This window comes from Gobio gobio, assembly GCF_949357685.1.
Source record: "Gobio gobio genome assembly, chromosome: 13".
NCBI lineage: Eukaryota > Metazoa > Chordata > Actinopteri > Cypriniformes > Gobionidae > Gobio > Gobio gobio.
Genome location: NC_137106.1, coordinates 13,261,018 through 13,272,815, shown reverse-complemented (window position 1 = coordinate 13,272,815; position 11,798 = coordinate 13,261,018). Strand labels below are relative to the sequence as shown.

Here is an 11,798-nt window from a genome sequence, read left to right as displayed (position 1 = left end):
GAAAACAGTGATGGGTGATGAAAACAGCTGTTTCATAATAGCCAAATCTGTTTTTTGTATTTTTGGAGAGGATGGCAGGGATTTTTTGTAAAGCCCAGGATAAAATTTACTATTCATAATTTAATATTAATCCATAGGAAACCTGTGTAAATAAAGATTTAATATTATGCCATACAAATATTCAACTTGATTCTACTAATCAAATGTTGGTTTAAAAATGTAATACATTTTAAATATCAATTAAATCGAATTAATCACAATTACAAAAGTATGAATGCATTGGAGTTGTTTTCTTGCTTTTTTAAGTAGGTGCGATGCAGAAAGGTACAAAATACAAAAGCTGGAAATCACATGGGATCACTTCACAACAAAAAGCATTGTTCATCATTTTCCTTTATTCGATTTTTTCCCCCGTAGGCAAATATAAATGTGTGGCAAAAGGTCAAGGGTGGTGCATGTTTTCACTAAAAAAAAAACTTAACAATCATCTTTTTTTTTTGTCTTGTTTAAGGATGGATAAATGAATTGTGTTAGGAATATTTGAAATGATCAATCGACTAATCGTCTAATGCTATTTTGTATGGATTTTTTTGTGTGTGTACATTTTTAGAAGAATGTTTTTATTGTGTTAGTGCAACAAATAACCACTAGGGGTCACAATGACCCATGTGTCAAGATGGCAGTGCATAGATACACAAGACAGGATGGAGGGAGGAGCTTCTTTTCGACACATCGGTGGCCAATTGAAAACAGCTCCTCATCCCACCCCCTCTCAGAACACTTCTGTAGGCCTCAGGAGAAAGGTTCACAAATAGCTAAATTTGGAGGAAATGTAAGGATCAGAAGTGGGTTAACTCTGTGTTTGAAGAAAATGCTGCTTTATAACTAGGCAGGAGACCCAAAACGAGGCCAAGGTGGAACAAAAGACGTCTGACATGTGCATGAACATGATTACTGACGTGTCTGATCACAACAGGTCTGCAGATAAGGCAGAAGGGGTCTGATTACGGATGACGCTTTGGCGCATGTTTATTTGAGTGCCAGAATAGCATCGTATGATTTTCCAGTCCGACAGACCTGCACGTCCCTGAATCCTGCATCAGTGAGCAGACGTGTATAATGAGAGGGTGGATGCTCCTTCCCTTCTGTCTGGACCAGCATGTTGAGAGAAAACATCTGAACCGTGGTTGGACCCCGGCGGTTCTCAAACAACAGTGCCTCTGCGATCAGAACTCCTCCCCCTAGATAGATAGAAAGCAAGTCAGATGCTTCCAAAAGTGTCATTTTAGGGCCTCTAACTATCGACAGATTCATGACATGTTTTCTCACCTGGATGACATGCTGTATGAATCCTCCTCAGTAGTTTGAGATTTTTTTCCTCTTTCCAGTCATGAATGATTCGGGCTAGAATGTACAAATCTGCAGGAGGGATTTCTCCTTCAAAAAAGTCCCCTACAAGCACACAGCAATATATACATACCTATTAGTTTCATAGAAATTCCATACTAGAGTTATAATACTTGCATTTTTAAAATTTTTAATTTAGTTTAGTCCACATCATCATGCACATCGTTGTTAGTTTTACACCACCATTTAAAAGTTTGGGGTCAGATTGATTTTTTTATGTTTTTTAAAAGTCTCATGCTCATCAAGGCTGCATTTATTTGGTCAACAATACATTAAAAACAGTAATATTATTAAATATTATTACAATTTAAAATAATTGTTTTAAAATATATTATAAAATGTAATTTATTCTTGTCATGGCAAAGCTGAATGTGCAGCGTCACATGATCCTTTAAAATTCTATGCAGATTTGGTTGTCAAAAAATCTTGTTTTTTTTTTTTAGGATTCTTTCATGAATAGAAAGTTTAATACAAATCTTTTGTAATTATGTAAATAAGTCTTTACTGTCACGTTTGATCAATTTAATGCATCCCCGCTGAATAAATGTATTAATTTCATTTTTTTTTTTTAAACGAATCGTACTGATCCCAAACTTCAATTTTTTTTTTTAAATTTCAGTTGATTTAGTTTTCTTAGTTAATGCAATAATAACTGGTATCATTTAAAAATGCCCAAATTCATCAGCACAGTGTTATCAAGAGGCATTAATGTTTAATTCAGACAGTTTTATGATACACTGGTCCGAAATCCAGGGCCGTAACCACCATAGACACTGAACTACTCAACTTTTTTTCTCAAATATGGCCGTTTTGAATTGAAAATATGCATTTATGTGATTCATGTAATTCCTAACTGAGTATGAAGAGACAAGAAATGATAGCCTAGAAATTTAGACGCACCCTAGCGGCAGCAAATGTAATTTGCAGCCAGGGCGTCTAGCAACTCTCCGTTGGCTTGCGAGCTGGAAAAAACAAACTCTGGTCAGGCCAATCACATTGTGTGTAGAGTCGGTGGGCGGGCTTTACATAATGACGTCTTGATGTGGGTCTGGCTTGTTGTCAGGCTAGAGAAATGATTCATGTTTTCAACATTTTAGGCATACAAATAAACGTACATATATTTGAATGAAAATTATTTGCAAACAGTTTAAAAAGATTTTTTCCCAACTAGAATTAGACTTACGAATTTTCTTCACTGTTCTGTTTTTATAGACTTTATAAAAAAATTGCCGAAATCGCCCCCTTACCCTTAAATAGGGCACTATTTGAGGGGACAGCCATTTGTAGTGGTGTCCGAAACCATAGTGGACGTTATCAAGTGCACTCATTCAATCCCACAATGCACTGCAATAACAAATTTACAACCAATGTATGCTCAATGGGTAGAGAATACCCATAATGCACCGTGATGGTCGTGCCAAATTAATTCCCATGCCTCACCAGAAGATGGCGCCCGCAGCTGAATAATCCATCCATCCATTTTCAAAACCACAGGTCCAATATGGCTACAACGTAATATCATACAGGTATAAATTCCTTTTCAACTGATTATTAAATTGTTTAATTAGTGGTTTATACATGCTAATTTCCATGACAGAGGTTAAGATAAATCTTTTCATTACTACTAGAGCTGCCAGTTTGCTAAAGTTCAAATGATTAATAAACAGCAAGCAAAAATTATGCAAAAGCGGCAGCCCTTCCGGCGCACTCAGTTTCTGAATTCAAACACACGTTTTCATTCACCCTTTCAAGTGGACTATATTAGTGGAGTAATGTAGGCAAGAGTGTATAGGGGGCAATTACGAACACTGCCACTATGTATTAAAAAAAAAACACAATCATTTGAGCCCATTTTTGTTTGAATTAGTTTTGGAGTCATGCAAATGTATTTTAGTTTTCCCCTATTATTTTAGTTATTTGAAGAGAATCGGTCAAATGCCAACTATTAACAATGGTCCAATGCATCGTTACGCACCCTCTTGAAAAACGATGGTGTCATCTTGCTGGGCGAAATGCTGTTGAGCAGTCTGGACCACAGCTGGGAGATCCAGAACCGTGACAGTGGAGGAAGGATACTCTTTCGCCAGCTCCCGCGCCAATGCACCAGAGCAGCCTGCAAAGCGCCTCAAAATATCAATTTGCAATGCTACTGCCTCTTGCATATTTTATACAAAAAATTGCAATTGTGAGTCGTTTATTTTTAGCTCAAATCACTGTCATAGGGAAAGAGCTGAAGCTACGTAAAACTACATTCACACTCACCTCCCAGATCTATGATGGACCTGAAGCTAGATAGATCGAACGCTGTCACTATGTCATGGCCGTCAATGACCCACGTAGAGTTCATCAGTCCCATGAACTTCAGCATCTCCTCTTCTGACCTGAAACAAAATAGCACAAAGGTGTCAACAGATGGATCTTTTCCAGATGGATTCACCTGAAAAGTGGGACAAACAAACCCTAAAATTGACACATACCATCTGTTAGACAACAAGTGCGCTGACTTCAAACAGACGCACAATCAGAAAAAATGCTATGCATTTAATCCAATTATAGGTCAAATTAATACAAAGCAAAAAATAACACCTTGTAATAATTTTTAAACAGAAATATGGGTAACACTATGGGAAAGATCTCATTTATTGCCGCAGAGTTGAAACACAAACAAAACAATGTTCTTCTGCAAAATATTTAGTTTAGTTTTTTTAACTGCTAGTGTACCTTTAATAAAAATGCAGTTTTTCATTGTTTATTCATGTTATAACATATACAAGTTTTGATTAAAAAAAATGTATAAGTAAATCTTAAAATAAACTTGAACTAACAATGAACAACACTTATACAGTTTTTATAAAGTTTAGTTAAAGGGATAGTTCACCCAAAAATGAAAATTCTGTCATGAATGACTTTATGACATAATGACTTTATTCAACAATTTCTTCATGTCTGTGTCAGTCTCCTACACAGTTTATGGTTGGCCAGCTCCTACATCATCACATGTGTCGCATGTGTCGTGGTGCCCACGTGAACATCGGCCAATGGTAAGCCGGCGTTCTGGCGTATCTCTGATGTAGGGCGGAAGCGCTGCACTGTATTTACTACATCAACAGAGTAAGAGTCTGACACAGATGTGAAGAAAGTTATTTTTGTTTGTTTTTTGCACACAAAAAGTATTCTTGACACTATATAAAATAAGGGTTGAACCACTGTAGTCACATGGACTATTTTAACCATGTTTTTACTACCTTTCGGGACCTTGAAAGTGTTAATTAAATTGCTGTCTATGGAGGGGTCAGAGAGCTCTCGCATTTCATCAAAAATATCTTCATTTGTGTTCTGAAGATGAACGAAGGTCTTACAGGTTTGGAACGACATGAGGGTGAGTAATTAATGACAATTTTCATTTTTGGGTGAACTAGCACTTGAATGTTAACTAATGTAGTTAACTATTGTTAATAGATTGATCGTTATTGTAAAGTGTTACCAAATATATATATCTCCATTTACAGTCCTGTGCTCACAGCATCACAAAAACCTGAACGATTCCAAAACACAGTTCATACACAATACATTCTTTCACAACCACATCCACACTATAGCATACACTCCAGATGTGGGAACAGCCTGTCATAAAGCCTCAAATTTGAATGGATTTAAAGTCCATGACCTAGAATTACAGCACCAGTGGCTAATCGCTTAAGACCGCCTCACTGCAGTCAAAGAAATTACTTTTAATCTAGTTGCGCCTAAGGACAACAAAAACTATTCACCCATATGGTACAGCTAATATTATAAAAAATAAAACCAAACAAACCTGTATATGGCAGAGAAGATCTCTTCAGACGGGAGGCCAAAGGTTTTCTCATTCTGGTTCTTTCCATCCCTGAGAGGTTTTCAGATATTCAGATTATTCAACTATATATATTTTTAGAAATGCATATGACTTCCAAACAACATTTTAGTTTTAGTAAGACAGGCTTTTCTTTTTCATAGATCACAAATCCTGAATCTGATGCGGCCAAACATCACATGAAGTGTCTTTCAAAACAGTGATGGGTGATGAAAACGGCGATGCCTACCTAACAGCGTCTACCAGATTGTTCCAGAGTGGGTAGATGGTCTGAGAGTAATAAATGATCAAATCATGTAGAGATTTGGGGCTGGTCTTGGCCAGGTATTGATTAGCAACATCTGTACTGCTGTAATAAGCTATGAGAGAAGACAAGAGTAAAGGTTTAGAGACTGGGTAAATCATAATCTACACACAACGGATGGATGATTTTATGAACAAACAGATCCTGTTCTGCTGACATTGATCACCTTTACATTATAGAGGAATCATATTATTTCCAGCTACTGATGGAGGAAAATAAAATAATTCATCAGCTCACCTGTTCCCTGTACCACTTCCACATTCACAATCTCAATGGCGACCAGCACATCCAGTAAACGCTCTATACCATCTTCACTGTTGCCAAGCTTCTGTGCCACTTCAGCTGCACTCACAGCCTTCTGGGACTGGAGGAGAAGGTCGAACACCCCTAACTCACAAGCTGAGAATATCGCCTGGAGGAGAATGATTAAATAAAAACACTAGTTTGAACTACTTTTGTTATTTACAGTGTCCTCCACTAATATTGGCACCCTTGGTAAATATGAGCAAAGATGGCTGTGAAAATAAATCTGCATTGTTTATCCCTTCATTCAATAAATTCACAAATTCTAACCTTTCATTGAAGTAAAACAATTGAAAGTGGGGTGAAACTCGCGTTATGAAATAAATGTTTTACTCCAATGCATGTAGACCACAATTATTGGCACCCAGAGAAATTCTTAAAATATCTCGGAAGTATATTTCTGTTCATATTTACATTTCTTTAGCACACCAGGGTAACTAGGAGCATGACATGTTCCAGCCATGACTTCCTGTTCCACAGGAGTATAAAAATGAGGAAACACAAAGGCCAAATTCCCTTAATCATTCATGAATCAATGCTCAGAATGAGTAAAATCAAAGAATATAGTTCTTATGTGCAGCAAAAGGTTGTTGAGCTTCACAAAATAGAAAGTGTCTGTAAGGAAATAGCGAAAGCATTGAAAATCCCCATTTTCACCATCAGGGCAATAATTAAGAAGTTTCAATCAACTCAAGATGTTATGAATCTGCCTGGAAGAGGACGTGTGTCTATATCGTCCTAATGCACGGTGAGGAGGAGAGTTTGAATGGACAAAGACTCTCCAAGGATCACAGATGGAGAATTGCAGGGATTAGTTGGGTCTTGGGGTCAGGAAGATCAAACATCACCACAATTTGTTTGGGAGGGTTTCAAGAAAAATCCTCCTCGCTCACCCAAAAACAAACTCCAGCATATGTCAGACACCACTGGAACTTCAAACAGGACCTGGTTCTGTGGTCAGATGAAACTAAAAAAAGAGCTTTTTGGCAGTAAACCACTAGATGGGTTTGGTGCAAAGAGGGATAAAAGTACCCCATGCCCATGGTTAAATATACCGCTGGATCTTTAATGTTGTGGGCATATTTCTTTCTGAAGGTCCTGGACATCTTGTTCAGATACATGGCATCATTGATTCTAGCAAATACCAACAGATAAAAAAATCTAAATCTGACCACTTCTGCTAAAAATCTTATATTGGGCCATGGTTGGATCTTCCATCAGGACAATGATCCAAAACAAGACATCAAAAATGTGTCAATGAGGAGCACAAAATAAAGCTTCTTCCATGGCCGCCCCAGTCCTCTGACCTGAACAGAAAATGAGTGGGGTGAACTGAAGAGAGGAAGCACCAACATGGATCTGGGAATTTGAAGGATCTGGAGAGATTCTGAATTGAGGAATGGTCTCTGATCTCTTGTCAGGTGTTCTCCAAACTCATCAGGCATTATAGAAGAAGACTCAGAGCTGTTTTCTTGGGAAAAGGACGTTGCCATAATTGGGTGCCAATAATTCTAGTCAATGTGAACTAGAGAAAAATATTTATTTAATAATGAGATTTTCTCCCCACTTTCAATTGTTTTACTTCAATGAAAGGTTAGAATTATGTGGGTTTTTTAATGAAAGATCAAAAAGATAAACAATGCAGATTTATTTTCACAGCTGCCTTTGCTCATATTTACTAAGGGTGCCAATATTAGTGGTGATATGCACTGTATGTGTTTGCCATGTCTTTAAAAAAGAGGAATGACATGCATGAATGTGTGCAAAATGCATTTTAAGAAAAACAATACAACAGAAAAAACAATGCTACCTTTATTTTTTAATTGAATTAATATGCTGGTACTTCACCTTGAAGCCATTTTATTCCACAATAATAATACAAATTTGTTTACTGATCTACGAATGTTAAGATTTTTTTTACTCAAAAACAAGCCAATATTTTAATTATTAGAGGTTCAAAACCAACAAAACAGAGTGCTGACACAAACAACAGCAGACGATGAACTAAAGAGCTTATATACACAAGATAAACAGAATACAAACAGGTGTGATCTAATTAATACAAACTAGATAATAACAGGCAGGCAAAACAGGAACTGAACGCAATTAAAATGAAACCAAAGCTGAGCATAAATGTTACCGTAATAGGGAAAGTATATATTTTAGGTGATATGGCTGGTTTCTTACAGGTTATTCTCTATTTTTAATCACAATAATAATCACTTTTTGTCTCCTCTGGTTCAGTAGATCGACTCTGTACATGCTAATTGTAAGAGAATGACCAAGTCTCCACCTCAAGCGTCATCCTCTCTGGGATTTAACAATCTTACAGGACCTCATGGTACAACAAAGTCCTGAGTCATCTCAGTGTTCAACTGAGGCTTTTAAAAAGTCGTAGGCCGGTCCTGCCGGAGGCGAAATCGGCCCTGACTGCCGCAGTGGAAAATAAGACACAACAGGGGACTGCTGGGTCATATCATGTCAACTCAACCAGAGGTCCCCGGCTCAAATTTTTTGATTTTGTTCATATTTTTTCTGCAGAAAGACTCATTTTCATTTGGAGCCAAATTACTTTAGAAAGAGGACAGTGTCATTATTTTATTTTTACAGAGAGATTGGTAGGTATATTAGTAAAATCTGTTGACTTTAGCAATCTTTGTTTCATTATATGACAACGGTGACCCTTCAAAAATGGCAAAAAGCACTTCTTGTGTTTTTTACCTCAAGTTTGCATGCCTGTAACTCAAGAAGTATAAAAGATACCTTCATATCCTTTTAGATTCTGATTCTTAGCTAACTTTCCTTTTGGTGTTTTCATTGTAAAGGCCATCAATGGTTCAATCCCAGAGATATGGAGATCTTAATGTGGCTCCGTGAGTAAATTGTACACATTTTCAGTGGTGGGTCACCAAATGTGGGTCACTTTGCAGACACCCTGATACTTTTTTTTTCCTTTTAAAGAGCAATATCTGAAGAACAAATAATGCTGAAACTAGAAATGTATCTTGTGTTTTTCTATCAACTCAATTGCATAGAACATTCCTGTCTTAGTGCCATAAATATTATTTTTCCAAAGTTTGCATGCCTGTAACTCTAAAAGTATACAAGATATCTTAATATTCTTCTATATTCTCGTTCATAATAAACTTTCCTTTCGAAAGGCCCTATATAGCTCAGTCCCGTAAATATGGGGATCTCAAAGCAGCTCCATGTTGAAAATCAAATTGCTGAATTTTACACTTTTCAGTCAAAAACCAAATGTGGTTCACTTCGCACACAGCTGATACTTATTGCATTTAAAGAGGAAACTCTGAAGAATAAATAATGTTTAAACTAGAAATGTATCTTGTTTTCCTCTATCAAAAGAATTGCATAAAACACAACTCTCTGAGTAACAAAAATCCACTGAAAATGGTTAAGTTGAGACACATTAACTTGCTCTCAAAAGTGCAATCTATATTTGAATCCGTTTTAAGGATATTTGGAAAATGGGATTTTGTTTATTTGAACAGCTTCTGAATGATATTCAGATCTCTTGAATACTTTTGAACAACTTTAGAAAAAGTATATGCATGGCACTCAGACAGGTATGTTCTATGCAATTGAGCTGATAGAAAAAAAAAGATTTGTTCTTGATTTGTTCTTTAGATATTTAAATTCCTCTTTAAAAGAAAAAAAGCTGTATCAGCTGTATACAAAGTGACCCACATTTGGTTTTTGACCACTGAAAATATGTATAATTTACCAATTTTCTCACAGAGCCGCATTAAGATCTCCATATCTCTGGGATTTATCAACTCAAGGGAAGATAGAATCTAAAAGGATATCTAAAAGAAGGATATTAAGATATCTTTAGTACTTCTTGAGTTACAGGCATGCAAACCTGAGGCAAAAAACACAAGAAGTGAAACAAAAATAGCTAAAGTCAACATATTTTACTAATAGACCTACCAATCTCTGTGTAAAAATAAAATAATGACGCTGCCCTCTTTCTAAAGTCATTTTACAACCCTTGAAAATTGGCTCCAAATCTCAGGTGAAAATTGTCATTTTGACCCCCCTCTACAAAATACAGGATTACTCAGTAAATATACATCTGTGACATTTTATATTTTGGCTTTCTTCATTATTGATGTTTGTCTTTCTACAGAAAAAATATAAACAAAATCAAAAATGAGCCGGGAAGTTTCCGAAATTTGGTTGATTTGACACTGTATGACCACGCTACAAATAACAATGCACAGCTCTTGCATAAAATATTTACTCGTAATCCAACAAAAAATGTCACGTGTGGTAAATACATTATTAAAATGGTCTGCTATTGATGTTTGAGGTAAATCCTGTACCTGTAGGAAGGAGCACAGAAGCGCTTTAGAGAGACACAGCATAAACCACAGACCTTTGAGATCCGGAATCCATTTAAATATTCCAAGAGCTTGAAAGGGTAGTCCAGTTCACTCTGGGATAAATGCTCAGCCATGATGAGAAACGTCCCTCCTGCAAAAAGTGAAGCACACCATCAGCATCACAATCATGAACAGGCTCCAACTTACAGTGCAACTCAGCTGTTAGATCATCACAATTCCTGACAAGTGAATGCAAAATATTTATTTAAATAGTCAGTAGATGTTATTTTTAGAGGATCCACAAATTCCTGATTTAACCGTGCATTCCCTGTGCTTTCCCTTTTCACAGAAAATACTGTAAACTAAAACATGACGACATCATGCAGGATCATATTTTTTCTTTAGTTTGTATTAAATGATGATGTACATCATCATACACACATCTACAGTAAATGCTGTAAAACTACTTATTTTCTGTCCATTCTTTGCATCAAGTCTATTAATGATTTAAAACAAAATGTGCATGACTGAGAAGACACAAAAGCAAAACTCTCAGGTCAGGGGGCTGTGGGGGTGTTTGGGGATCCATGGAAAAGAAAAAGAAAGTACAAAAATAAAAATAGAGTAAAATAAATAAGACAATTTCTTAATTTGATTTAAATAAATAAACAAGTATTTAAAACTGCAGTACTATGAGGAGTAGGAAAACAAATAATTTTTTTTCAAATTTACTCTACACATATATTTCCAATGTCCATTTTTCACAGTATAAATTGGGAATCTTTATACACGAAAATGTAAAGCTACTATTTAAATCTTAGATTGGTCCGTGGCATATCTAACAGATACCCACGAGAACGGTATGCTTATGTAATTAGATATTTCGGTCAGTGTGCATTTTCCCTGTCACATGAGATTCATCGGAATCCGTGGTTCACCCATCCCATTTACACACAGCCGCTGAAACATGTATTGTGTAACCACAAAACCATTCCCACGAGCATGGCCATGACACACCGACTGGTGTTATCAAATAATACGAGTCGATATATTGTGTATAAAGCTGCAAGATATCGACATTTGCAGTTTAAAACCTGCTTCTACCTGCGACCATATCATCACTTGACGCACTGTATAACGTTAGTGTTTGTTCAAGAAAACAAGACTTACCAAACAAAAGACAGCCGGTTTGATATGCAGTTGTTATAAATAATTCTACTCCAAATTTGACTCTTCTCTGATAGTCACCCCGTGAAAAAGAAAATACCGTTCGAGTAATTAAATACGCAAGAAACACACTTTGCCCCTGTTCTGTTCAGTGACGTCCGATTTGTTAACCTAGTGTTCATTTGAGTCGGATCTTTTCAGTGAATCTGTTGAGTCAGTTCACAAAACCGGAGTTTGATCGCTTCATTCACGAATTTGACAGAATCGTTCCGACTCATTGAACTGAGGACCAGTATAAACAATAGTGCTACTTATCGCGTTACCGGAACGTTTTAGAACATGTAAGTTAGTATGACAGGCCGACCACGGAGGACGTCATGACGCAAAAGAATCGCTGAAATTTTGAACCGATTCGAACGAA

General features: G+C 36.5%; 1 protein-coding gene across 1 annotated transcript; it reads right to left on the bottom strand.

Moving 5' to 3' along the window:
- Nucleotides 1-525: 525 nt before the first annotated feature.
- asmt2 (acetylserotonin O-methyltransferase 2) lies at nucleotides 526-11,766 on the bottom strand. Its single transcript, XM_079833336.1, has 9 exons — nucleotides 11,381-11,766; nucleotides 10,264-10,361; nucleotides 5,799-5,973; nucleotides 5,487-5,616; nucleotides 5,222-5,290; nucleotides 3,670-3,788; nucleotides 3,383-3,520; nucleotides 1,330-1,452; nucleotides 526-1,241 (listed from the first exon to the last, which is right to left on the bottom strand). The coding sequence occupies exons 2-9, from the start codon at nucleotides 10,342-10,344 to the stop codon at nucleotides 1,030-1,032; spliced, it is 1,047 nt and encodes a 348-aa protein (XP_079689462.1). The 5' UTR covers nucleotides 10,345-10,361; nucleotides 11,381-11,766; the 3' UTR covers nucleotides 526-1,029.
- Nucleotides 11,767-11,798: the final 32 nt, after the last annotated feature.